This window comes from Malaclemys terrapin, chromosome 4 (assembly GCF_027887155.1).
Source record: "Malaclemys terrapin pileata isolate rMalTer1 chromosome 4, rMalTer1.hap1, whole genome shotgun sequence".
Taxonomy (NCBI): Eukaryota; Metazoa; Chordata; order Testudines; family Emydidae; genus Malaclemys; species Malaclemys terrapin.
In genome coordinates this window covers 153,208,133-153,235,412 of record NC_071508.1, presented here as the reverse complement: position 1 = coordinate 153,235,412, position 27,280 = coordinate 153,208,133, and the positions used below count along the sequence as shown (strand labels likewise).

Sequence of the window (27,280 nt, the reverse complement as noted above, 5' to 3'; positions counted from 1 at the left end):
GATTGTTTAGTCTGCAGAAGAGAAGAATGAGGGGGGATTTGATAGCAGCTTTTAACTACCTGAAAGGGGGATCCAAAGAGGATGGAGCTCGGCTGTTCTCAGTGGTGGCAGATGACAGAACGAGGAGCAATGGTCTCAAGTTGCAATGGGGGAAGTCTAGGTTGGATATTAGGAAAAACTATTTCACTAGGAGGGTGGTGAAGCACTGGAATGTGTTACCTGGGGAGGTGGTGGAATCTCCATCCTTAGAGGTTTTTAAGGCCCGGCTTGACAAAGCCCTGGCTGGGATGATTTAGTTGGGGTTGGTCCTAATTTGAGCAGAGAGTTGGACTAGATGACCTGCTGAGGTCTCTTGCAACCCTGATATTCTATGATTCTATGATTCTAAGCTTAGTAAAAGGATTTCTTAACCATAGGCACTTTACTCTTGAAATCACTAGAGAGTTACAAATGGTTTGAAAACACCAAACAGTCCTGAACACAATCCCTTCCTGTGAACCCTGGCTCTGGTCAGCATCCGTATCCTAGGCAGCCCTTCCTGCCTTCTCTCTCCTTAGCCTGGTTTTCCTGGATATGGAGGTTGGGGGGGACGTTCACAGAGAGCATTCCTCCTTAGTACCGGCTCTGACCCCTTTGGCCATGTATCCAGGCTGCTACCCCCAGCCATGCTTCTGGATAGAAATCTCATCAATCTTGTGGATGGATCGGTCACTGAGAGACAATCAGAGCTGATGGCCCTGGGCTGATGTGTGATCGCTTCTCGGACAGTTGTTCCATTATGTGTCAAGCCCCTGCTACGAAGTGAAAGCTCTTCCAGTCCACGGGGAGGTTGCATTCCAACATGAAGGTTACAGTTCAAAGTGGAGCCCTTGAAAAGAAATGGTATTCAGACACCAGGTGGAGTTCACAATTCGATGTGCCCGTGGGTGTGTCTACACTGGAATTAAAAACCTGTGGTGGGCCTGTGCCAGCTGACCCGGGCTTGTGGGGCTCAAGAAGGGGCCGTTTAACTGTGTTGTAGACAGTTGGGTTCAGGCTGCAGCCCGGGCTCCCGTACCCTGCCAAGTGGGAGGATCCTGCCAAGCCGGAATATCCACACCACAGTTAAACAGCCCCTTAGCCATGCCCTGTGAGCCCGAGGCCAGCTGTGGTTATCTAAGTGCAGTGTAGACGTACCCACTGGGTTCCTCCATCCACCAGACAAAGGTATAACAAGATCCGGTGCCTGGGAGCTGAAGCGAGACAAGCTCACTCTAGAAATAAGGCATGAATTTTCAACATTCAATATGCATTTAGATTTAGTTGGGGATTGGTCCTGCTTTGAGCAGGGGGTCGGACTAGATGACCTCCTGAGGTCCCTTCCACCCTGAGATTCTATGATGCTATGAACAGTAAAGGCAACTAACCACTGGAACAGCTTACCAAGGGGTGGGTGGATTTTCCATCCCTTGCAGTCTTGCAGTCAAGGTTGGATGTCTTTTTAAAGAAATGCCGCAGCTCAACCAGAAGTTCTGGGCTTGATGCAGGATTCATCAGGTGAAATTCTCTGGCCTGTGCTGCATAGTAGGATAGGCGAGATGACCATAATGGTCCCTTCTGGCCTTAACAGCTGTGAATCTATTAGCTTTGCTCCCATGCAAATCACTGGTAAAAGTCCCATTGGCTTCAGTGGAAAAGATTTAGGCCTGTGCTGAGCACTTCTGAAAGTCTCAGCCTCCATACTTACCTTTAGCATCAGGGTTTTCAACTCTTCCTCTCAGGTGTTTCAGCCAGATGGGGAGTGTGGTGCACCCTGTGTGTGCGGCAGTGGGAAGTGAGGCACAAAGGCTGCAGAGAGCCTTCTGCCTCCCCATCCTGCTCCGGGGCCAGCGTATCCCCAGAGAGACTGAAGGAGGGCAGCAGCCCTGGTAGCATGCGGCTCCCCACAGCAGACCAGGCAGGGTGAGTAGGGACGACAGCAGGTGCTTCCTCTATACAAGGGCGATGGACTCCATGCTGGTGCATGCTCCCATATACCTGAGAGGAGGCAGAGTCCAGTAGCCAGCACTGTCCTGCCCCTGTGCTCCTCCTCTGCTCCCCCAAGCTTGGGCTGTGAATTCAGAGTCACAAAGTAGCTCTCAGGATCAAAGAAGGGGAAAGAGGAAATAGTCCCGTCACACCTGGCCAGCTGTAGCCTGGGGAAATAAGGAAGGTCTCTCTTCAGCTTCCCTGCAGCCTTGGCCAGGTTGGATTTCCTGATGGAATTTGGCTTTTAAGACAAGCGTTGCAGTGCCCCGGAATTTAAGAAACACGTAAGCTGCTTCTGCCTCAACGTGAGCTAGATACGATTGCAGGATTTCCTTCCACTAGCAATGGCTGAGCCGCTCAGCAAGGGCAGAGGGAGGCAACGAAGGGACTGCGGAGAAAGGGGCAGGGAGAGAAAAGATCGAGACGGAAGGAAACAGACAGATGTCGGACATCTGCCAGCAGCGGCCTGGCAGGGCAGAGCAGAGCAGGAGAGCTTAACCCCAACGCACGCCCCATTTCGGTTTAAATGGTCCTGGGACTGGGACCCTGACGTTCCCATCCCTGCTGCGCATGGGATCCAGTTCTATAACCTCAGAAAACTTCAGCCAAACAGAAGTTACGGGGCTCAGTACAGGGGTAACTGGCGAGATGTAACAACTTGTAACAGCAGCTTCTTCCTTTCCTCCCACGCACCTCCTCTGAGCAGCCATGGCTGCTTGCCAAGCCTTTGCTCCTGAACACGAGGACCGGAGCCAACTCTGGCTCCTCCCATTGGTTCCCAGAGGTAGCTGCATCTCGCCTGTTTCCAGATCCCTTCCCATCCCCGCTGGCATGGCCCGTTTTCTGGTGTCTGGATGTAGCTTGCGCCCCCTCTTGAGGTTCATGCGACTGACTCTCTGTGAGGGGTGTGCACGCCAGCCACCCTGAGTCCCAGCCCCTTCCCTGATCAGGCTGGGCGCTGGCGATTGGACAGGCACAAGCATCAGCCTGAGTTTGCAGGCAACTCCGGACTCCAGGCTGAGGGCTGGGTTCCCTCAGCACCCTCCTTCCCTGGGGTCCTCACGGTGCCCAGACCCCGGGATCCTCCCCTTCTCTGCTCTCCGTTCTTGGGGTCAAGGATCTTCCCCCCACTGGACTCGCAGGGCCAGGAGGGATGGAGTGTGGCCATGGGACCTCAGAGCTGAACTACCACCATACATTCAGATATCTCCTGTCCCCATGCCAAGTTCTTACACTATGCTAGCAGGCCTTTGCCTTTTCTGTCTGCGGAGTCGCTCTCTCACGGCGCACTCAGTCTAGACCTGGATGTCGGCATTTCCAGCTTCCGAGTCACTGGTAAGTCAGAAGAAAATGATTTTGAATGCTTTTGTATCAATGTCCTAACAGATAAAACACAAGAGATAGGGTATTACTTGGTGTCTTCTACAGACCCCCAAATCATTCTAGGGAACAGGACGACTGGCTCCTTATGCACCTATCTACAATGTGTAGGGGGAAAACAACCTGTGTGATCATGGGAGACTTCAATTTCAGTGGCATACACTGGAGGTCTCATGCTGCCAATACTAAAACATCCTTGGAATTTCTAAACATTATAGATGACAATTTCCTAACTCAAAAAGTCTTGCAACCAACATGGGGGAACTCTATATTAGACCTTGTCTTGACAGATAAAGGGGAACTGATTGCAGCATTGAAAATTAATGGTAACTTAGGTACAAACGATCATGACCTGGTCACATTTATAATGTGCAAAAAGAATATACACCTCTACCCTGATATAACGCTGTCCTCAGGAGCCAAAAAATCTTATCACGTTACAGGTGAAACCGCGTTATAGGCCCTCCCCCCCCTTCCCCGAAGCGCTGCTTTACCGCGTTATATCCGAATTCGTGTTATATCGGGTCACATTATATCGGGTAGAGGTGTAGTCCAGACCAGTGATATGTCTATGTGATGCTTTAATAGAGCCAATTTCACAACGCTAAAAACAATTATGAACCACATCAGCTGGGAGGAAGAATCTAATCAGAAAAATGTGAGTGATAATTAGGAATCATTTAAGAACACGCTATTAGATGCCCCCAAAGCCACAGTTCCCCAATTGAGGATGGAGGTTATGCTGGCTAAAAACTGACCTGGTTTAGAAGGGAAGTGAAGGTAGCTGTAAAAAATAAATGAATAAAAAATAATATATAACAAATGGCAGAAAGGGGAAGTTGATGGTAATGAATGTATACCAAAAGTTATTAGATGTAGAACACTGATGAGGGAAACATGGACACAAGGAGAAATCTATGGTCATCTGAGTTAAGGACAATAAGGAATTTTTAAAAAATATATTAGGGGGGGAAAAGGAATCCTGACACTGGTACTGCACTGTTACAGGAAGGAAATGGAAGAATGATCAATAATAATGCAGAAAAGGCAGAAGTGTGCAATAAATATTTCTGTTCTGTAATTGGGGATAAAAGAGATGATGCAGTCTCATGGTATGGTAATAACGTAATTTTCATTCCACTAATATCTTGGAAGCATGGTAAACAGAAGTAACTAAAGTTAGACATTTTAAAATCATCAGGCCCTGATACCTTGCATCCAAGAGTATTAAAAGAGCTGGCTGATGAACTCGCGGGACTGTTAGTGTTGATTTTCAATACGTCTTGGAGCACTGTAGGGGGAAGTTCCAGACGACTGGAAGGAAGCTAATGTTGTGCCAATATTCAAAAGGGTAAATGGGATGACTTGGGTAATTATTGGCCTGTCAGCCTGACATTGATTCTGGGCAAAATAAGGGAGCGGCTGATACTGGACTCAATTAATAGTGAACTAAAGAAGAATAATGTAATTAATGCAAATCAAAAGGGGTTATGGAAAATAGATCCTATTAAACTAACTTGATTTTTTTTTTTTTGGACGAGATGACAAATTTGGTTGATAAAGGTAATTAGTATTGATCTAAGACATTTAGACTTCTGTGAGATATTTAACTTGGCACCTCATGACATTTTGATTAAAAAGCTAGAACTATATAAATTTAGCATGGCACCCATTAAATGGATTAAAGGCTGGCTAAGGGATAGGTTTCAATATGTAATTGTAAATGAGGAATGATCATTGAGCGGTTGTGTTTTCAAATGAGGTCCCACAGGGACTGGGTCTTGGCCCTATGCCATTTAACATCTTAAGCAATAACCTGGTAGAAAACATGAAATCTTCACTGATAAAGTTTGCAGATAACACACAAATTGGGGGTGTGCTAACTAATGAAGATGACACGTCACTGATTCAGAGTGTTCTGGATCACTTGGAAAACTGGGCGCAAGCAAACACAATGTGTTTTAATTTTGCTAAATATAAACATATACATCTAGGAACATAGAATGTGGGCTATTCTTACAGGATGGGGGCCTCTCTCCTGGGAAGCAGCGACTCCGACAAAGAGTTGGTGGATAATCAGCTGAACACTCGCTCCCGGTGCGATACTGAGGCCAAAGGAGCTAATCCAGGGATACATAAACAGGGGAATCACAAGTAGGAGTAGAGAGGTTATTTTATCTCGATATTTGGGAGTGGTGTGACCACTGCTGGAATAACTGTGTCCTGGTGTGCTGAATTCAAGATGGATGTTGATAAATTGGAGAGGGTTCCGAGAAGAGCTATGAGAATGATTAAAGGATTAGAAAATCTGTTTTATAGTGATAAATTCAAAGAGCACAGTCAATGTAGCTTAACAAAGAGAAGATTAAGTGGTGACAATCAAAATCTGTAAGTATCTGCATAGGGAACAAATATTTAGTAGGGGCTCTTCAATCTAGCAGAGAAAGTTGTAAAATGATGCAATGGCTGGACGCTAAAGCTAGACAAATTCAGACCGGACATTTGATAACAGTGAGAGGAATCAGCCATTGGAACAATTGACCGGGGTCATGGTGGATTCTCTATCACTGGCTATTTTTAACTCAAGGTTGGATGTGGAGTATAGGAACCGTATTCTCCTACTTAGCCCCCCAGAGTGAGGGGGGGCGGAACAGAGGCCAGCTGGGAATGGCAATGTAGATAGGAGGAAAAAGCCTGGAGCAGGAGAACGAGGAGGGGAGTAGAAAGGAGGGGCCAGAAGTAGGAAAGGGGGAGGGAGTCATGGGCATGGGGGAGGGACCATGCAAGGAGAAAGGCAGGGGGCAGAGGGGATGACTGCCAGTCTTCCCTGACAGGCACCCTTCCCATTCCCCAGCCCCCAGCTAGCAACAGAGTCACTGTGCTCTGGGGAGCGACCACCGGGTTATGAGTCAGGCACCTCTGCCACTGAGGCACCACGTGGCCTTGGGAAAGTCACTTCACTCTCTGCCTCAGGTCTCCCAGCAGTGATGTCACTCGTATCTGTGTGACTGGCATGCCTACAGGCCCTGTATGTCTGCACAGGACTCAGAAAAGGTATGGCAGGTTACCAATGCAAAGGGTTTCTGCTTTTCCGAGGGCCAGGAGTTGTGGTGAGTTGGGAGCAGTGGCAATGGGGAAGAGGGTGGGCACATGGAGGTGGGGAAGAAATGATCATTATTAGGAATACTAAATGAGAGGTGGGTGGAGGGAAAGGGCCAGGAAAGGAAGAGAAATAACAGAACACTCAATAGACTGGGTTTTTTTAAATGTTATTAAACCGTCTGGTAGCAAACCATTGCAGAGAACTAGTCAGTCACGGTTGCTTTTGGCCACACGTCACGGCTGTGTGGGAGAAGGCCTGAGACCCCAGCCTGTGGGTGCTGACAGTAGCGCTATCGAACCCTTGGCTGGGTTTGTGTTCAATCACTGCCCCTGGCTGAGGGCAAGCGGGAACGTATCTGAGGGAGTTTGGGGCCAGAGGTTCTCCTGGCTTCGTAGCTTGCCAGTGGGAAACGTTACATGTAAATACGGGAGAGGTTTAACACAGAATCTTCCCTCTGATTTGCACACTGGCCCCAGCAATAGCTGCATTTTCTGGGTAAGGAGCAGCAGCCCCATCCCTTGGTTTTTATACCAATACAGAGTCCAAGATTGGGTCTACGCTTCCCCCTGGCCATGTGCATTCTGGGTGTGTCTGCGCAGTGTGCCCTAGGGGTGTCCGTGCAGTGTGCCCTTGGTGTGTCTATGCAGTGTGCCTGGGCATGTCTGCTCAATGTGTACTGTGTGTCTGTGCAATGTGCCCCAAGTGTGTCTGTGTAGTGTGTCCCTGGGTGTCTCTGTGCAGTGTGTACCAGGTGTGTCTGTGCAGTATGTGCTGGGTGTGTTTGTGCAGTGTGCCCCTGTGCCTATCTGTGCAGCGTGCTCTGTGTGTGTCTGTGCAGCGTGCACCAGGTGTGTCTATGCAGTGTGTTGAGTGTGTTTGTGCAGTGTGCCCCGGGTGTGTCTGTGCAGTGTGTGCTGGGTATCTGTACATGTCTAGCACATTGTAGTCATTGCTGTATTATATAAATAATAGCATGCTTAGACACATGAGCAGCGATGAGAATATTTAGGACACAGGATGAAAACAAAGCTGCCTGGATGCACGTTGTTTGGGAACATGCATACATGCTCTAATATCTATTGGCCTTGACACAACAAGATCAGAGGAAAATACTGAACAAGATTTATGAACACTAAATCATGCTGCATAGTAAATAACATGAAATGTACTAACCATGTGCAAACAAGCATCATCGTGAATCAAGCTTCTAAGTTGTTGTCTAGAAAGGTTATTGTTGTGGTGTTCATTTAGTCCCTGTTCAGTATCTGAATTCCCACGGCGATGATTCCATTTACAGGAGTACAATCTTCCCAACATATATTACGTACATAAAAGGCCTGAAATTTAATCCTCAGAATGTATTTAAACATCACCCTTGAAGTTCGCTTGCTGTCAAAATTAATGCAAAAATGATTCTCCATGGAGCTACAAAAGATTTTATTCTAAAATTTTACTATTTCTGACAGGAAAAGTCTGCTTCCCAGAGTTTAAGGCTAGCAGAAAAGGGAACTAATGTAATTGGTGCATTTATAGTCCAAGAATGGCCAGTTGTCTCTGAAGGAGTCCAGTATAAATTGGTGTAACATTGGATTCTATAGAGAAAGAATTACACTCTCAGCTGGCTGTAAAAACTAAATTTGTTTTTATATCCTTTTCCAGTTGTCAGATAAATACTGATTCTCTAGAGCATGTATTATGGGAGAGCCATTGGCTGAGAGATTGATTCAGTGATGAAGGACCATTTTCTAGTCCCCAGGTGATATGCTCTTCTCTGTTTAAAAATACAACCTCCTAAAAGGAATTTGTTAGAGAGGAAAACCTCAGCACCTACATAGAAGTGCAAATACTGTCTGACTAACGAATGATATAGCAACAGTTTATGTTGAGTAAGAACTTTTTAATTCAAGATCATAAACAGATAGCTCAGGATATTGACTTTGTTAGAAATAAACCTTCTGCAGGAGTTCATCGTGTGTTGGAGATGGTCATCAGCACTAAGAATCATCAGCCTCACCCTCAAGGCCGTGTTCATTTTTTAAACTATAATTTGTCAGGTGAAGCCCTCTTGCCTGAGGGACTCAGTGGTCTGGAACAGCTCCCACTTACATTAGCTTCAGAATGACTTTTAGGTGCTCACTGTTTCTGAGGAATAGTGCTTAGGGGCTTGATATCATAGAATAGCAGGGTTGGAAGGGACCTCAGGAGGTCATCTAGTCCAACCCCCTGCTCAAGGTAGGACCAATCCCCAGACAGATTTTTGCCCTAGATCCCTAAATGCCCCCCCTCCAGGATTGAGCTCATAACCCTGGGTTTAGCAGGCCAATGCTGAAACCTCTGAGCTATCCCTCCCCCCATCGTCACTGATTGTCTTTGCATCTTACAGACTCTTATTCCATTTCATATCCCAGTTCATGGACAGACTGGATTACTGTTCCCCGGCCTTGCCTAACAACTCTCACGAGCTTTGAACCTGGGACAGCTGTGAAACAGCTTGTATGTTTGCGTATGCAGGGGTGCAGAAGCCATGTCAGTCTCTGGGTATTAGAGAGACAAGGTGGGTGAGGTAATATTTCTGATTGGACCAAGTTCTGTCTCTCTCACCAACAGTAGTTGGTTTAATAAAAGCTATTACCTCACCCACCTGGTCTCTGTGTGTTTATGGCCATTTAAAATATACTGTCTTTATGGTAGTATATTTATGGAGCTGGTGAAGTGGTTGTGCAATTCTGGTGTGTGCAGATGTGCTAGAACCCAGTTCTCAGACTAAGACTAATTGTACAGGCAGAATTTTCTGGGGGTGGGGGGAATACAGTCTTGCTGCCCAGGGAGTTGGAGAAAGTGATAACCGTCTAAAATTTGGTCGGGTTCCCTATTTATCTAGCCCTCCGCCAACAAAATAGTTAACAATTTATGAATGGTAGACAACAAACTCCTTAGAAGTGTGTTCTGCACGTAACACTAAGAGCTTAGGTGTTGGGTAGACCTATGTGTTCCACTTGTCATTTTTAGGGAGACTGGCCGAACAGCTGCAAGGTCTGTACAAACAGGTGCAAGACTCCTTTTCTGCCCAGGTAACTACTTAGCAGTATCACAAAGACACATCAAAAATGAAGGGGTTGACAATGTCTACTCAGGAAAGGCCAAGGAGTGGCATAACCGAGTGGTGCAGGTCCAAGAATGAGTTGCGTTGGCAGGGGCTTCCAAATGTGCGGCTGATAGTACGTAAAATTCTGTACCTCTTATCCAACTTATCCAAGACCAAACAAATGATGTATAAACCACCGAAGAACGCTGTGTTGGTCTGCTGTTTGGTAATGGATGACACCCATCACCATTAAAAAGTAAATCCATGGCTTATGAATGCCCATCGTTATTATCACGTATTCATTGTATTGGGGTTCTTCTCAGCCTAATGGGACCATCTCCTGTTGGTGTCATCATTTTTACTGTGGTAGCACCAAGACTGGTGCCTCCTTGTGCTACTCAGTGTACAGACATGTATTGAGAGACAGCCACTCCCCCAAAGAGCTTACAATCGAAATAGACACGGACAGCATCCCAATCCCTTGAGTCACAGCCCAGTGCTGTAACCGCTAGCCCAGCCTTCCTTTCTTTGCCTCCTTATTGCATGGGTTGTGTTCCACATGGGGGATATTAACAATGTGCTTTGCACTCTCTTGCAGGCTCTGAAACCTGATCTACAATGGAAAAACTGCTTTTGTATCTGCTGTTCATTGGCATAGCAGTGAGAGCCCAGATCTGCCCCAAGCGCTGTGTCTGTCAGATTTTGTCTCCAAATCTTGCAACCCTTTGTGCCAAGAAAGGGCTTTTATTTGTTCCCCCAAACATTGACAGAAGGACTGTGGAACTGCGACTGGCGGACAATTTTGTTACAAACATCAAAAGGAAAGATTTTGCCAACATGACCAGCCTCGTGGACCTGACGCTATCCAGGAATACAATAAGTTTTATTACACCTCATGCATTTGCTGATTTGCGCAATTTGCGAGCTTTGCATTTGAACAGCAACAGGTTGACTAAGATCACCAATGACATGTTCAGTGGGCTTTCCAACCTGCACCATTTGATACTTAACAACAATCAGCTGACTTTAATTTCTTCCACAGCCTTTGATGATGTTTTAGCTCTTGAGGAACTGGATTTGTCCTATAACAATCTAGAAACTATCCCTTGGGATGCTGTGGAGAAGATGGTTAGCTTGCACACACTCAGCTTAGACCACAATATGATTGACCACATTCCTAAGGGAACTTTCTCCCATCTCCACAAGATGACCAGGTTAGATGTCACATCAAATAAATTGCAGAAGCTGCCACCTGATCCTCTCTTTCAACGAGCTCAGGTATTAGCAACCTCAGGAATCATCAGCCCCTCTACTTTTGCATTAAGCTTTGGTGGAAACCCTTTGCATTGCAACTGTGAACTCCTGTGGCTGAGGCGTCTTTCCAGAGAAGATGACCTAGAGACTTGCGCTTCTCCTCCACTGTTATCTGGTCGGTATTTTTGGTCAATCCCAGAGGAAGAGTTCCTGTGTGAACCCCCTCTCATTACTAGACATACCCATGAGCTCAGAGTGCTGGAGGGTCAACGGGCAACTCTGAGATGTAAGGCCCGGGGTGATCCAGAGCCAGCCATTCATTGGATTTCACCAGAAGGCAAACTTATTTCAAATGCAACCAGGTCGCTGGTGTACGACAATGGAACGCTGGACATACTGATAACAACTGTGAAGGATACAGGCTCCTTTACCTGCATAGCATCGAACCCTGCAGGAGAAGCCACTCAAATGGTGGATCTTCACATAATCAAACTTCCTCACTTGCTAAACAGTACAAACCACATTCACGAGCCTGACCCTGGCTCCTCGGACATCTCGACCTCCACCAAGTCAGGGTCAAATGCGAGTAGTAATAATGGGGATACTAAAGTCAGCCAGGATAAGAAAGTTGTAGTAGCAGAAGCAACATCATCCACTGCGCTACTCAAATTTAATTTTCAAAGAAATATACCTGGAATACGGATGTTCCAAATCCAGTACAATGGTACTTACGATGACTCACTTGTTTACAGGTAAGACAGATCCAACCATATCTGTATCTGCACTTAGCTCTCCATCAAATTGTTTCCTATTGATTTATTAATGCACTGTTTCATTGCAGTCCATTATTGAGGAGTGGTTACAGTACCACTTAGCTTGATCAGAATACTGTCCTCGGAAGCATATGGTGCAGGGCTTGTGAAAGTCTAATGCAATTTTCAACTAACAAATAGGAAAATTACTTTGAATAGTGTTATTTTTGGATAATCCAATCTGACCTTTATCCCCTGCGGTAATCTGATTAGCAGAAGGATTGTAGTTAGATGAGTTAAATGGATCTTACACCCTCAGTTTTTGAAAACCTGGGAGAAAGATGTCCATAAATGTACGTCCCCTAAAGCCCTCTAATTCTGTCCTCAGTCTCTCTGCCGCTCAGCCTGGTGCAGTGCACGCAGAGGTGTTTTATGTGCTAAGTGGATTTGTTTTCAAGTCAGCTAATGTAACAGTCACACCTTTCAAAACCAATTTGTCATCAATGATTTTTTTTTATTTAGCGGTGGCTCGTCCAAGGAGCTCTGCACTGCTGAGCAAGGCAATTAGTGGGTTTGCCAGTGGGAGACACAGTGCTGCTAATGCAGGGCTCAGAGCCATTGGAGTTGGCTCTGAGTAACTCCACGGGTGCAGTGTGTTAGTGCCTCTGGGGGTGATCGCCTTCGCGGGTGATCTAAGAGCTGGGGATGGGAGATGACTGTGAGTGCCTTGTTTAATAACATCAGTTCCCTTGTCCCCCAGAATGATACCTCCCACGAGCAAAACCTTCCTGGTCAACAACCTGGCCGCTGGGACTGTCTACGACCTGTGTGTCTTGGCAATCTATGACGACGGCATCACCTCCCTCACGGCCACCAGGGTCGTCGGGTGCATACAGTTTACGACCGAGCAGGATTATGTCCGTTGCCATTTCATGCAATCCCAGTTCCTGGGCGGCACCATGATTATCATCATTGGTGGGATTATCGTGGCCTCCGTGCTCGTGTTCATCATCATCCTCATGATCCGCTACAAGGTGTGTAACAACAACGGGCAGCACAAGGTGACCAAGGTCAGCAATGTTTATTCTCAGACCAACGGCGCTCAGATGCAAGGCTGCAGTGGTGCGATGCCCCTGTCGATGTCCAAACAGGCCGTCGGGCATGAGGAGAGCGTCCAGTGCTCCAGAGTCCCCACTGACAGTGTGACTCAGTCCTCAGACACTTGCTCGAGCCAGGACTCCACTACCACTACCTCTGCACTGCCTCACACGTGGACTTCCAGCGCTTCGGCCTCCCAAAAGCAGAAGAGAAAGCCTGGGCCAAAGCCAAGCAGCGAGCCACCGAGCGAAGCTCTCACAAATATCGAGTCCCAGAACACTAACCGAAATAACTCCACTGCACTGCAGCTAGCTAGTCGTCCCCCGGCCTCTGCCAAAGGGCCCCCCACCTACAAAAGAGCACAATCAAAGCCAAGTAAGTTTCTCACTTTGCCAGCTGAAACATCCAGAGCAAAGCGCAGGTACTCCCTGAACGGAGAATTAATGGAATACCATTGGTATGGTAACTCCCAGAACACAGGTGGATTATGGTCTAAAAGGAGCATGTCTATGAATGGGATGCTAATTCAGTCAGACAATTCTGATGTGGATAGTGGAAAAGCAACTTTTTCGAGTTCTGAGTGGATATTGGAAAGTACTGTGTGACCTGCTTTTTAAAGTGTATTTTATTTTATTGTCATGAAACACAAAACAGCAAACATTGTGTGAGACCTCACTGCTGGGAAATAGGGATTTGGAATTCCACTCCTGGCTTGCTGAGTCCTGGCTTGTCCAGGCAGGGTTGTGTGGGAGCTGCCCAGGCACACAGGTTTTGTTATGTTTATTTTATTTTATTTAATATAACAACCGAAGGCAACATTCAAAGATAAAATGATTAAAGGAAAAAAGCATGAAACAGCACCAGTGCCTTCCCCTACTCTAGGACTGGCTTCCTGGTTCTGCAGTAGCAGAAAACAAACGAGAGTTTCACAGAAAAAGCCTTTTCTAAAGGAAATGCTCTTTCCTCCAAGCTAACAAAAGACAACTTATGGATCAATCAGTAAAATGATATTTTTTAAAATGATCAGACTGTATGTTTCTTGTCAGTGACAATGATGTTGCCTTTGTTTTTAGGCAAATGCTGTACAGAAACAACAACTCTGTGTTGTTATGTTGTGTAAAATAAAATACTCAATAAGTGTACCCAGCCAGTGTTAAAGGAAGTCCCCTTGGAAGCAGCATTCTTGGTGTAGGTTCCTTAAGGGTTCCCTGGTATTGGCATTACCAGCCGTTTTCCCAGCTGGTGCAGGGAGGGGAGGGGAAAGGAGATGCCCTCAGCATTCTGGGGTGAGTAAAAGCTCTGTTTTAGTGTGCGGGAATGAAGACACAGGGCCAGATCCTCATCTGGTGGAGACGGGTGTTGCTCCACCCCAGCCAGTGACAATGCCTGTGCACCAGCAGAGGACCTGGCTCCGAGCCAGAATCCCAAATGCAGGTATGTCGGCATTCAGGGCTTCGATGTGTGTTGTGTTGGGGCAGCAAAGGGTCAGAGCATGACAGGTCTTTCCCTGTGAGTGTAGTTGGGTCTCATGAGATGGGGGAGTTTAAGACATGTTTTGTTAGATTCAGAATAAATGGAGAAAAACAATAATGCGGGGCCCAGAGCTGTCGTCCCTAGTCAGTAAAGACACATGGTGATTGCAGTGGGGGGTTATGGGTGAAAGGGCAGGCATATCGGGCTCAGAAATTTGCAGCCACCCTCGCTAGCAGGAAACCTGCCCAGTCTTCACCCCCATTTTAGCAAGGACCTGTCAGGATGGCAACCTTGACACAGTACTCAGCCAAACCCTGTAGTGCCAGGCAACACCGGCGCTCAGTTTAGACATCTGAGACAAGCGGCCTGGGTCCCAGGGGCTGGAGTCCTTCCATGACCCTGCACGGTGACAACCCTACTGCTTCTTAGACATGGGAAATGGTAGATCTGTCAAAACACAGTCTCCAGTTCAGGCCCAGTGCCTTAGATTAGACGTGAGTGCACAGCATGACTCACATGATGGCTAAAAGGAAGGCACTTCCAGTTTCATGTTATGATAAATCTCTGAGGCTGCAGAGCAGGACTAGGCGGGTGGATCATCTTCTGGCAAATTAATAATATTAATTAATAATTAATTAATATTTAATTAGGATTACCATATTTCAGCAAGAAAAAAAGAGGACAGGAGGAGCTCCGCCCTAGCCCCGCCCCTGCCCCTCCCACTTCCCGCCCCCCCAGAACCCCCAACCCTCCCCCCGTTCCTTGTCCCCTGACTGCCCCCTCCTGGGACCCCTGCCCCTAACTGCCCCCCAGGACTCCACTCCCTATCTAAGCCTCCCTGCCTCTTGTCCCCTGACTGCCCCAACCCTTATCCACACCCCCACCCCCAGACAGACCCCTGGGACTCCCACGCCCCATCCAACCACTCCCCACCCCCTGACAGCCCCCCCCCCCAGAACTCCCGACCCATCTAAACCCCTCTGCTCCCTGTCCCCTGACTGCTCCGATCCATCTCCCCACCCCTGCCACCTGACAGCCCCCCCCAGAACTCCCAAACACTCCCCCCGCTCCTTGTCCCCTGACAGCCCCCTCCTGGGACCCCTGCTCCTAACTGCCCTCCAGAACCCCACCCCCTACCTAAGACTCCCTGTTCCTTGTCCCCTAACTGCCCCCTCCTAAGACCCCCCCCCAACTGCCCCCCAGGACCCTACCCCCTACCTGTACCCTGACTGCCCAAAACTTTCTCCACTCCCCCCAAAAAGCCCCCCCCCCGTTTCTTGACTGCCCCCTCCAGAACCTCCCTGCCCCCGGTCCCCCTTACCCTGCTGCTCAGAACAGGGTGTTGGGCTCTGTGCGAGCCGAGCCGGACACATGGCTGCACTTCCCAGCACAACAAAACCCGGTCCCTGGCCCTGCACAACAAAACCCGGTCCCTGGCCCTGCACAGTGCTGCTGGACTGGGCTGCAAGGGAGCTGCCGGCTCAGAATGCAGGGCGGATCCGGCTCCTCTACAGCTGCTCCGGAGTCCAGCCCGGGACTTCCCTGCAGCCCTCCCAGCCGCTCGCTCTGCTCGGCCAGGGGAGGGGGAAATCCCGGACATTGTGAGTGCTTTACAAATTCCCCCCGGACGCTATTTTTAGCACAAAAAGGAGGACATGTCCGGGTAAATCCGGACGAATGGTAACCCTAATTTAATGCAATCCTTTCCCAGCCCTGGTGCTTCTTTTGGTTGTCATTTTGGTATGTTCACATACTGTTTGGAGATTTCTCTGCTGCCTGGGTATAATAAGGGGCATAGAAGGCAGTCCCAGCCATGAACTCACCTGTTATGCGATTGTTGTGCCTTGGGATTTAAATCCCTTTTTTCAATGACACAGTTAGAAACAAAGAGAGAAGAGCAATGCCGTGAAGGAGTGGTGGGATAGAGCTGCTGACAGAGCCACGCCAGTCTGTTGAATAAAACATAAATGTGCAGAACTAGATGCATAACTATCGGAACAGTCATTTTCACAAGGAAAACAAGTGTTTCTATTGCTCTATTGTGTCCGTTACCCCCTCGCCCCATTCCACTCTTCAATTCACCTCAGCTTATTTGGTCTCCATGTCTAAATCAGAGATATTTTAATGGCATGACAATTGTAATATGCTACTGAATGCAAATCGCTAGTTTTAGCCTCACTTTGGCAACACATCATACCTATCCAGAAGTTAAGCTTCTAGGCCATTTTTCCTTAGCAGTATTGTTGTTATGAGGATTACAGTAACTGAGTGAGAGATTTTGCTCTCTGGTCAAAATGTTATTTTATACCCAGTAATTTGGTGCTTGAAACCAAATAAATCCCAATGATCCGTTACAGGACAGCCCTGTTCTGCATCAGTTTAGCCTCTCGTCAGGCTGATCCTGCAGCGTTCCTGTTGCCATCACTGGATTGCATCTGCAAAGGCACTGCAGGATTGGGCTCAGAAAGGGCCTCATCAGAGTGTACTAGAAGATAGACCATGTTTTCATGCTGTGCTGGAAGGAGAGAAACCCTTTTTTTTAAAAAGCCCATTTTTTCCCATGCAACTGCAGAGACCCACAAGAAAACCTAAGCCCAAAATGATGATATTCAATTCCCAATGAGCAAGTTAAAAACCTCTAGGTTTCCCTGCCATCCGTGCATTATAGGTCCCTTTCGGCGGGGGCACACACCAATAGCGGCTAAAACGCTATGTCACAAAGTATCCTCACCTAGTTATTCTAATTCCCGTAGTCTTAAAGCGAAGGTGTTGTCAGACATGGTTAAGAGAAAATACCATGTGGTCTGTAGGGAGGGAATAAAAACCTATGGAGCTGGCGCATTGAACCTGTGTGTAGGTGAGAAGGTAGCTTTACAGGGTTTTTTGCTGATCTGTTTGTTTCAATCCCGTGCAGTTTAAAAGTAACAAACTACAATGCTATATCTGTTGTCTGAATTGGAACTAATGTGTGTCTAATGTGCTGTGCAAGTGCCAAAATATTAATAGCGTCTTGGGTTTTTCTTTTTTACACTAAAGAGTCAGTTTTGTAAACACTAAAGCTAAAAACTCCATCCACCATGCATTTCTATCAGAGGCTTCCAGGGACCAGCTGGCACCGTTTGGTTTGATTCTATGATAATATTACAGGACTACTTAGACTGGATATCAGGGAAGGTTATTCACATGGCTCTCTCTCCCTTCATCTGACATATATGCAGTGTATATGCATTGAGCATAAAATGTCTGCCATTCCACTGTCATAAATGTGCAACGGGGCCTTTCCTTTTATTCAGGATTTCTACGGGCTTGACTCCTCCAAAGTGTGGAACGCCCTAGGACGAAGGAGAATCTGTATTCTTCCAATTCTGCAAAGCCAGCGGTGCCAATTGCTTGGGGGCAGAGTGTGCTCGGACAAAGGCATTCATTATTCAGAAGAACAAAACTTACCCACACATACTCAGTGTGAACTACTGGAAACCCTGCAGAAAAGAAGGGAGATGGTTAGCATGGGCCAGTGAAATCTACCCCCTGTGCGGGGAGGCCAGCATAAGAACTAGGAACCACTAAGTCCTTGGGCAATAAGTGGAACATAGTGGCACCTACCTCATGTGCTGGCTCCCTACATGGGCACCTTTCACGCACTGAGACCACACTAGTGATTGTGCTTAGCACTTAGTCAGCAGAGGACTTTCTGCAATGAATTACCTCAGGTGCCTGTGGCTTGTAAAATACAGACCCTTTCCAAAGGGGCAATGCAACCGGATTATGCTGCTAAGAGCTCAGCAGCGAAATGGTGTCTTCTCTTATAATCACCAGAGGGGGACAAAATCACAAGTGTGTTATTGGTTCTAAAATGTGCTGGCACGTGCCTCCTCTCCCAGCCCTTCTGGCATTAACTGTTCTACTGAAAGAAAATGCCCTGGGTTTGCTATACTGGTTTGGATGGAGGAACGGTGCTGTGCGCAGAGTGTGTTTGCTGTGTTAGTTGTTCTCTGTGCTGCCTTTCTGGTTGTGCTTTGGGGGGTTCCTTGCTCTGTGCTGAATATGGGACAGTTCAGTTCTAGGTGCAGATGTGGCTTGACTTGTCCATTGTGCTTTTATTTACTTGAAAACGCTCCATTTTCCTCATGCTCCTATGCAAAAGAGCAACAATAGAACAATCAGCCAGAACAACATGTCCCAGCCTCACCCCCTCCAGGAAAAGATGGAGTCCCAGCTGTCAGCCTGTTGAGCTGCCTTTCAGCTCCATGTTGTCCTTTAGCCCAAATTCTGGCTCTCTGCCCCGCCTCTCAGGGAATGCAGACAATAGAGACCAGGGCCGGCCAGTGAAGCTTGGTCTGCATGCAGAATTGTGCCGCTGGGAAAGCAGAGGGCAGATGCCGCTGGGTGTGTTAGTATCCGAGGGTTCAGCCTCTCAAGAATGCGGATGGTTATCCCATTATTAAGTACTGTTCCTAAATCAGCCAATCTTGTCTGTCCCGTGGAAAACTCTACTCCGTGATGTTTTGTTGCCTAGTCTGTCCACAATACCCAGGTGAGATCATTGTTACAGTGCAGAAACCCTTTGACCCACCTCTGTTGCAGTGGCCAGGTGCATCGTGAGTGTCACACACTTTAAGGTAGAAATCCACGTTCTCAGTGTGTGTGCCAGAAGAACATTTACACCGGGCTCTTGGTCGCTGACTGGTGTTATTGCAAACCTTGTAAAAATCAGCCAAGTCTAGATCACCCTTTTCCCCTGTAAACGGAACATTGCCCACCCATGCTCTGAGAGCACCTTATAAATATAGGGCGTCAAATCATAGGAGCTTTGCTAGTGTGTTAATTCAAAGCAGCCCCTACACTGATGTATTATACCTCACTGCAAACTGCTACACCTGCAGGAGCCATGGACCCCTCTAAACTGGAGCCCCCAGCTGCACTATTCACAGAGCGCTCCTCTAATCAGCATTAAGCTTTTGTGTGTGAGGTTTGAAATCAAAATTGGGATCTTGTCTTTTGATTGGTGCATAAGGTGTGTTTCCAGAGCAGAAGAGCTGTGACAATCTGCTAACCCAGCCGGGCAGAGTGAGCCTTGGAGCCGTCTCTCTCTTTGCAATGCTGTCAGGAGGCTTAGCTTTGCTGCTAATGAAAACATGGTCTTATTTCCCAAGGAACATTCAAAAGAACTGGCAACTATTTTTAATGCTCTTGTTGTCCATTATTTAGGCAATAACCTTTCCGGAGGCTGAAAACCACGTTACAAATCAGATCCTCCAATGTGTAAAGCGGCATGTCAATGGAGCTACTCCCATTGGCACAGGCTGAGGCTCTGACCCAGAATATTAGGCTTACGCTTGCTTTTGCATGTAGCAAACACTGTGCTACATTTTACTGTGTTCCCGATATTGCAAAGGCAATGTGAATCCTTCCGTGGAATTCCCTGTCTGTTTCACCCGCAGCAACACTGACGACAATAGCGGCAATATGCACCATGCAGAGGAGGGAGAAACTGTTTTTTTTCTAATTAATTAATACAACAAGCAGCAGAAGGGGAGTTTCTACACAGGGCCTTTTCATAATATAGTATTAGTGTTTGCCATTGTTATTATTTCCCATTGCCACCGACTTATTAAAAGCAAATGTCGACTCTAGAAGTTGCTGCTCAGCAGAATTACTGCAGTTTGCAGCCTCACGAAATCTGTATCAAAGTGTACTGGCTCAGTGGCAAAGTCTCCTCCCTCACTGTTACCACGCTGAGTTTGAAATAAATTATTTGAACCTCTCTATACAAAACATTACTTTCCCCAGGCAATTCAGCAAACAGATTTAATTATTTGTGGCTAAATTTAAGGCGGCACAGATTTTTGGTTAAAAAACAAACCAACCAGTTGGCAGTGTCCTGTTTACTACAACCATCTATCCAATAGTTTTTATTTGCGGTGCCTACAGGCCTTTTAGGATCCCACTAGGGGTGACAGATGCAGTATCATTGATATGAAAGAGTTTGCTACAGAAGCTATCAACGAGTGAGGCAGCCCCATGTGCCACCTCTTTTATTAGCTTCCGGTTGTGTCATTGTCTAGTTTCCTGAAGTCACATCAATGGCTGTGTTGTCTTTTCCTAGCTATGTTGGGCTTCACTGTGTATCATCAAACGTTTTAGGAAATTGTCTCCAGGGACAATTGTCTCCCCTTGTGCCAGAGGTGTTGACAGCTAGAACTAAACGCTGTTCTATCAGGAGAGTGTTCATTCAAGTAAGAAACCTAAAACTGCATTACGTTTCCTGCACTTACAAATGTCTGGGTTCTGCTTCTGCACACTTCCTGCATCATGGTGCTTGCTTGCAGTTCCAGACCAGTGCTGGGATATGACGTGGGTAAGTGGTTTCTCCTGACATTGCTCTACTTTGAAGTATCAAAATATTGATTCCGCCTATAGCCCTGCCTGTAGAGTTCTTATCCCTCTTATTCTCGCTGTTCACAATGTAAGTGCCACTTCATGTGGGTGCAACAAATTACAACTTCTAGCGCTCACAGCATTCTAGCATCACTTTGTTTTCTGAAGCCTATCGAACTGGGACACCAGCTAAGAGTGATACCGTTATTCTTTCTTTTCTCTATACAGGGGTGGGAAGATAAATTAGCCATTAGATTTCGACTGTCAGAATAAATCAACACTGTAAGTAACAATTTGTACCAGCTATCTATTCTCCCTTGTACAGTACAGTGTGGGTATGATCTTGCTTTCCTCAGGACCCAAAGCCACCATTGCTTGCAATGGGGCATGCAGGGCATTTCGGTTACAGGAGGACCTATATAGGGTGACCAGGCAGCAAGGGTGAAAAATCGGGACAGGAGGTAAGAGGGCAAGAGGCATCTATATTAGACAAAGCCCCAATGATCGGGACTGTCCCTATAAAATCGGGACATCTGGTCACCCTACCTATGTAAACGCATCTGAGCAACACTAGCAGAGGGATAGAGTCCAAATCCTGCTCACCTTACTCACAGGAGGCTTTGGATGCAACTGGCCAACTCCCAAGAGTCAGGTGCTGGGATGATGTCCTAAAAAAGGAGAAAGCTTAATCTGCAGAGATGATAACTGACTGTTCCTGGCGAATCCACTACCACGCATTGCCTGTCTGTTTGGAGTTAGGAAAAAAACGACTCTCTGTGTTGCACTGAGACAAGCTACATTGCATAAGGAGATTTTTAAGAGCTCTGTATCCTACTTTTGCACTTTAGGGACAGGTTGTTTCCTGATAAAGCCAGCACTTAGCCCCAAGATAACACAGCTAGCTGGCTGTGCACTCATTTGCTTTCAGACTACCAGCTACCTGTAAAAATACCACTTCATTTCTGTGTTTCCATTCACCTGCCTGCAAGGATGCTGACTCAAACTGCACCCATACAAGCACCCAGCCAGCACCGGAGCAGCAGCAGGTTTGTGGAAGCTGAGGGTGACACGCGCCCCCCACGATGCTGAGACCAGGAGATGGTTTTCCCTGCCTGAAGAACTCTCGCCCCACCTTTGCAGTGATGTGCGTTTACCACGTGTGCCATTGTCACTTGCCTGAGACTCAGCTCTTTGGAGCAGGAGAGGGTGACCAGACATCCCCATTTTATAGAGGCAGTCCTGATATTTGGGGCTTTGTCTTATAGAGGCGCCTATTACCCCCCACCTGTCCCAATTTGTCACACTGGCCGTCTGGTCACCCTAGGGCAGGGCCATCTTCCCCTTCCATGTGCGTACCTAGGGCCTGGTCCAATGGGGCCCTGTCCTTCGTTGGGGCCGCTGAGTGCTACGATCCCGTCATGGAAATGTCACCTGCTGCATGTCAGAGCAGGAGGGCATTTGAAAATTCACCCTGTCCCAGTTTGCATAGGGAGCCTTTGTCCCAGTCATGCTCCTAGCCCTCATTTCCAGCCAGCTTCATGACACTTCCCCACAGACCGACCAGCCCTGGGATTCACACCCATTGTGCACCATTGGTGCTGTACTGGGGGGGGGAACTGGGGGAGCTGGAACTCAGGTGGAGCCATGGGGTCTCCATGGGAATCCTCGGGAATCCCCCCAACCCCTCAGGATCCTGGGCCGAGGGGGTTGTGTAGGGACCTCACAGCCTGCCCTGCAGGGGAAAATCCCACCCCAAGCTGGAGCCGCAGGCAGAAAGCTGGTGGCATTTTGTCACTGTATCCCATCCTCTGCCCACTGGACTGGGTAGCACAGCCAGCTTCAGCCTTCCGCAGACTGTACCTGCCGGACGGGACCGCTGGGCCTGGAATAATTGATCTTGGGGAGCAGGCTGACGGACTCTGAAAACCTCAGCAAAGTAGGAAGCAGTTTTAAAATAGACAGTCTAGGTCCTATTAAACTGCCACACACACAGCATGGCGTTTTAAAATGTCAGTTATTAGACTAGTGTCTAAAAAATTCCTTCCCACCCAATGGGGCGCTAGATGAGCTGGGGGGGGGTCAATTGAAGTTTTGTTGTTGGGACAGTGTGTGTGTGGGGGGGGGATTCGGTACAAATCGGTCAAAGCACATGAAAGGTGAGATTCCCGCCACAGAACCAAGTGACTGTTCTGTCATTGGCTTGAATGAGACAAGGAGTAGCCCTGGAATTTGCAGACAAACGATGGATTGCAGAGCAATATTTTGCCCTAGTCGTTTGCACTGCCGTGGGCTCCACCGCTCTAGCTTCTGCCTTTCGGTTACTGCGGGTTGAATACAAGGGGTTAGTTAAATAATGTATTCAATTAACTATTGGGGGGGGATAACTTACTCCATTCATTGTTTTTTCTTCATTATTCACCCGGCTCTGCTTGCCATGGGTTGGCAGTTGTGTTTGCAAACAGCCACCCTATAACAGTGCAAGAGGGATTCTTTTCAGCCCCTCCTTGTGCTGAAAAGCACTGATCAGCTGTGGGCGGGTAAATGGCAAGCGGTCTCATTTCTATTGGACTTTTCAGTAATGATCTGCCAACCCCTGTCTCCCCTTTTGGCTCCAGTTCACGGGCACAGAGTGTGGGGGGCTGGTTATGCTATGGTAGTTGGGCTATACCTGTCCAAAAAGCTTTTCTGCATCCTCTCTTTGGCCCTGCATTTGTAGGACGTGGGATTAACTGACTGGCTAAGTAATACCCCCTATTTCCTTATTGTCTTTGTTTTGGTTCTTTTCACAGACCCGAGAATTGCGCTGAAGAATGCCTGCCCTCTGCCACCTCCAGAAAGTGTTACCATTGATGTTTTCACGCAGCAAAAAACAACATGATCCAACTCACTGAAGATTAATCTGTTGAACCAATTCTCACCCCAGCAGAAACTCTCATTTGACATCTACAGCCTGCCCCAATAGGCCATGGAGACAGGCTCCCTTGGATAAACATGCTTTCCCGGTTCCTGGATTCCCCACCCCCCAATTTCGACATTCATTATAAATATCTTTTCTGGCCTTCAAGATTTTTTAAATAAATAATATGGTGGCAACAGCTTCCATATGAACTCGTGTTAAATGTTGCCAGTGGTGAATTCACAGACTGTAAAATGCTCAGTAACTTATATCACCTTAACAAATAAACATTTTACTATGGCAGAGTTTGCATGCTGACTGATTTATAAAGGCAGGGCTTGGTAAATGCTAACTGTATGTCACAGGTCTGTGATGCCATTCCTTCCAAAAGATCCCTACACACTTCACATGGTAGATGACAAATGGGAATGGGGATATGGAGGTAGATATTACCACAGCCGAGGTAGAAGCCAAACTCGAACAGCTTAATGGGATTAAATCGGGGGGCCCAGATAATCTTCATCCAAGAATATTAAAGGAACTGGCACCTGAAATTGCAAGCCCATTAGCAAGAATTTTTAATGAATCTGTAAACTCAGGGATTGTACCGTATGATTGGAGAATTGCTAACATAGTTCCTCTTTTTAAGAAAGGAAAAAAAGTGATCCGGGTAACTACAGGGCTGTTAGTTTGATATCTGTAGTATGCAAGGTCTTGGAAAAAAATTTGAAGGAAAAAGTAGTTAAGGACATTGAGGTCAATGGTAATTGGGACAAAATACAACATGGTTTTACAAAAGGTAGATCGTGACAAACCAACCTGATCTCCTTCTTTGAGATGGTAACAGATTTTTTTTTACACAAAGGAAATGCAGTGAATCTAATTTACCTCAGTTTCAGTAAGGCATTTGATACGGTTCCACATGGGGAATTATTAGTTAAATTGGAAAAGATGGGGATCAATATGAAAATTGAAAGGTGGATAAGGAACTGGTTAAAGGGGAGACTACAACAGGTCATACTGAAAGGTGAACTGTCAGGCTGGAGGGAGGTTACTAGTGGAGTTCCTCAGGGATTGGTTTTGGGACCGATCTTATTTAATCTTTTTATTACTGACCTTGGCACAAAAAGTGGGAATGTGCTAATAAAGTTTGCAGATGACTACAATAGTAGTAGGATGAAATTTAATAGTGAAAAGTGCAAGGCCATGCATTTAGGGATTAATAACAAGAATTTGGGTTATAAGCCGGGGATGCATTAGTTGGAAGTAACAGAGGAGGAGAAGGACCTCGGAGTATTGGTTTATCACAGGATGACTTTGAGCCGCCACTGTGATATGGCCATGAAAAAAGCTAATGGGGTCTTGGGATGCATCAGGCGAGGTATTTCCAGTAGAGATAAGGAGGTGTTAGTACCATTATACAAGGCACTGGTGAGACCTCATCTGGAATATTGTGTGCAGTTCTGGTCTCCCATGTTTAAGAAGGATGAATTCAAACTGGAACAGGTACAGAGAAGTGCTACTAGGATGATCCGAGGAATGGAAAACCTATCTTATGAAAGGAGACTCAAAGAGCTTGGCTTGTTTAGCCTAACCAAAAGAAGGCTGAGGGGAGATATGATTGCTCTTTATAAATATATCAGAGGGATAAATACCAGGCAGAGAGAGGAATTATTTAAGCTTAGTACCAATGTGGACACAAGAACAAATGGATATAAACTGTCCATCAGGAAGTTTAGACTTGAAATTAGATGAAGGTTTCTAACCATTAGAGGAGTGAAGTTCTGGAACAGCCTTCCAAGGGGAGCAGTGGGGGCAAAAGACATATCTGGCTTCAAGACTGAGCTTGATAAGTTTATGGAGGGGATGGTAAGATGGGATAGCCTAATTTTGGTAATTAATTGATCTTTGACTGTTAGCAGTAAATATGCCCAATGGTCTGTGATGGGATGTTAGATGGGGTGGGATCTGAGTTACTACAGAGAATTCTTTCCTGGCTGTCTGGCTGGTGAGTCTTGCCCACATGCTCAGGGTTTAACTGATTGCCATATTTGGGGTTGGGAAGGAGTTTTCCTCCAGGGCAGATTGGCAGAGGCCCTGGGGGTTTTCACCTTCCTCTGCAGCGTGGGGCACGGGTCACTTGCTGGAGGATTCTCTGCACCTTGAAGTCTTTAAACCACGATTTTGAGGACTTCAATAACTCAGACATAGGTTAGGGGTTTGATACAGGAGTGGGTGGGTGGGATTCTGTGGCCTGCGTTGTGCAGGAGGTCAGACTAGATGATCATAATGGTCCCTTCTGACCTTAAAGTCTATGACTCTATGATTTAACACTAATCGATCCACCCCCTCCCCCTAATAACATGCCTCCCCTTTTTGGGCTGGCACTTGGCAGCTGTTTGTGCAACACAACAGCACGGTTTGAAACAGAGAGAAGAAGAATATCCAGGGTTTGCATTTAAAGAGGCACTAGCAGGATTTCGCCTGGCTCCCCTGGCATTCACCCTATCGCCCTACGGCATCCGTCCACCACTGACGCTGTGCTCTTTGCGGTCGAATAGCTCATTAGCAAGCGGATCCCTTCCTCCCTCTCCGGGCAGTGCTGAGCCAGGAGTAACTCTTCCCCGCGGCTCAGGAAGACCCTGCAGAAGAGCACGTTTGTTGTGTTGTTTGGTGCTCTGGGAGCTCTGGGGGGGGGTCAAGTCTTTTCCATCTGTTTTCCCAGCACAGAGTGTGGCCTGAGTCCTCCTCCCCTCCCTTTGCAAATGGCTCCGAACACTGCGTCCCATCGATGCTGCAAGGGAGAGGTAGGAAGTGAGGAAGCCACTGACCGTGCACTAAATAAAGTTGCCATGAGGCCAGGGCTAACACCGCTGCTCTCGGCATGGTCAGTCCCGTGGGTTACGTCTCAGCCAAATGGTGGCACCTCTGACAACAGAGACTGTGATCTCACGCTGGGCACGTGACCTGCTGAACATTCCACACAAATGCTTAACTAAGAACCCATCCCAATGCCCCGGTGTCTCGTGAGCCCTATGGTACAGCCAGTTCACGAGCCTCCCGCATGGAGACACAGCCCGTCAACGGGGAGCTGGGGCCAGAGTGCAGGGCCCCCTGCACTCCACACGTGCCTGCCGCTGCTCCGAGGCGCTGAACGGTTCCAGGCATAGATTACTTTTCAAATAGAGGTTTGGGGTGCGTGCGCCTTTCTCTTCAAGAACCTCAAACAGCCTTACAGACGCCACCACTACAGTGTCTGCACGAGCCACAGTGTTTGTGTTGCACTAATGCCTCAGGGCCATGCCTAGGGCAGGGCCCATTGTGCTTGGTGCTGTACAAACATATCGACAATACAGCCCCTACCCCGAAGAGTGAGCAGTGTAAAGGGCTGGCCTTTAGGATGGGAGGAGCAGAAAAATTCCATATTCACTTGACATTTCAAGAGGAATTTAGAGAAGCAAAATGTAATTACAATGTGGGTCAGGAACTGAACCTAGCACCCTCATGCTTGCAATGAGTGTCACGGCCCACACTGCATTTTACATGGATTGTAATAATGGTATGTACCTATTCCTTGGGAATACCCAGAACGTGTCCGTGGGTTTGACTCCTGGTTGTGCTTATCTCCAGTCTGAAAAAGGGCTTATGTTAATTTTGCCAAGAAAAGTATTTAGTTTGTATAACATAGAAACTGGTGCCCACACATCACCGCATCTCATACTGGAGCCTACTGCAGGAGCCACAGGGCACGGGACCTTTCTCCAAAGGGAAGAGTGCCATTCAAGCCTCCGAGACAAATGCATCACTAAATAAGATGTGAATCTATGATCCAAACCCCACAATTTCTAGAGAAA

At 47.2% G+C, this 27,280-nt stretch overlaps 1 protein-coding gene across 5 annotated transcripts in view; it reads left to right on the top strand.

The window, feature by feature from the left end:
• Positions 1-23,729, top strand: part of LRFN5 (leucine rich repeat and fibronectin type III domain containing 5) — a 173,787-nt gene extending 150,058 nt beyond the window's left edge. For 4 of the 5 annotated variants that reach the window (XM_054027759.1, XM_054027757.1, XM_054027758.1 and 1 more), the window contains exons 2-3: positions 10,174-11,581; positions 12,342-13,821. In XM_054027759.1, coding sequence (XP_053883734.1) covers positions 10,194-11,581; positions 12,342-13,284 — 2,331 coding nt within the window. In that variant the 5' untranslated portion in view covers positions 10,174-10,193 and the 3' untranslated portion in view covers positions 13,285-13,821. Of the gene's footprint in view, positions 1-10,173; positions 11,582-12,341; positions 13,822-20,758; positions 20,813-23,319 lie in introns of those variants that run through there. The other variant, XM_054027762.1, reaches the window with a different exon arrangement.
• The last annotated feature ends 3,551 nt before the right edge of the window (positions 23,730-27,280 follow it).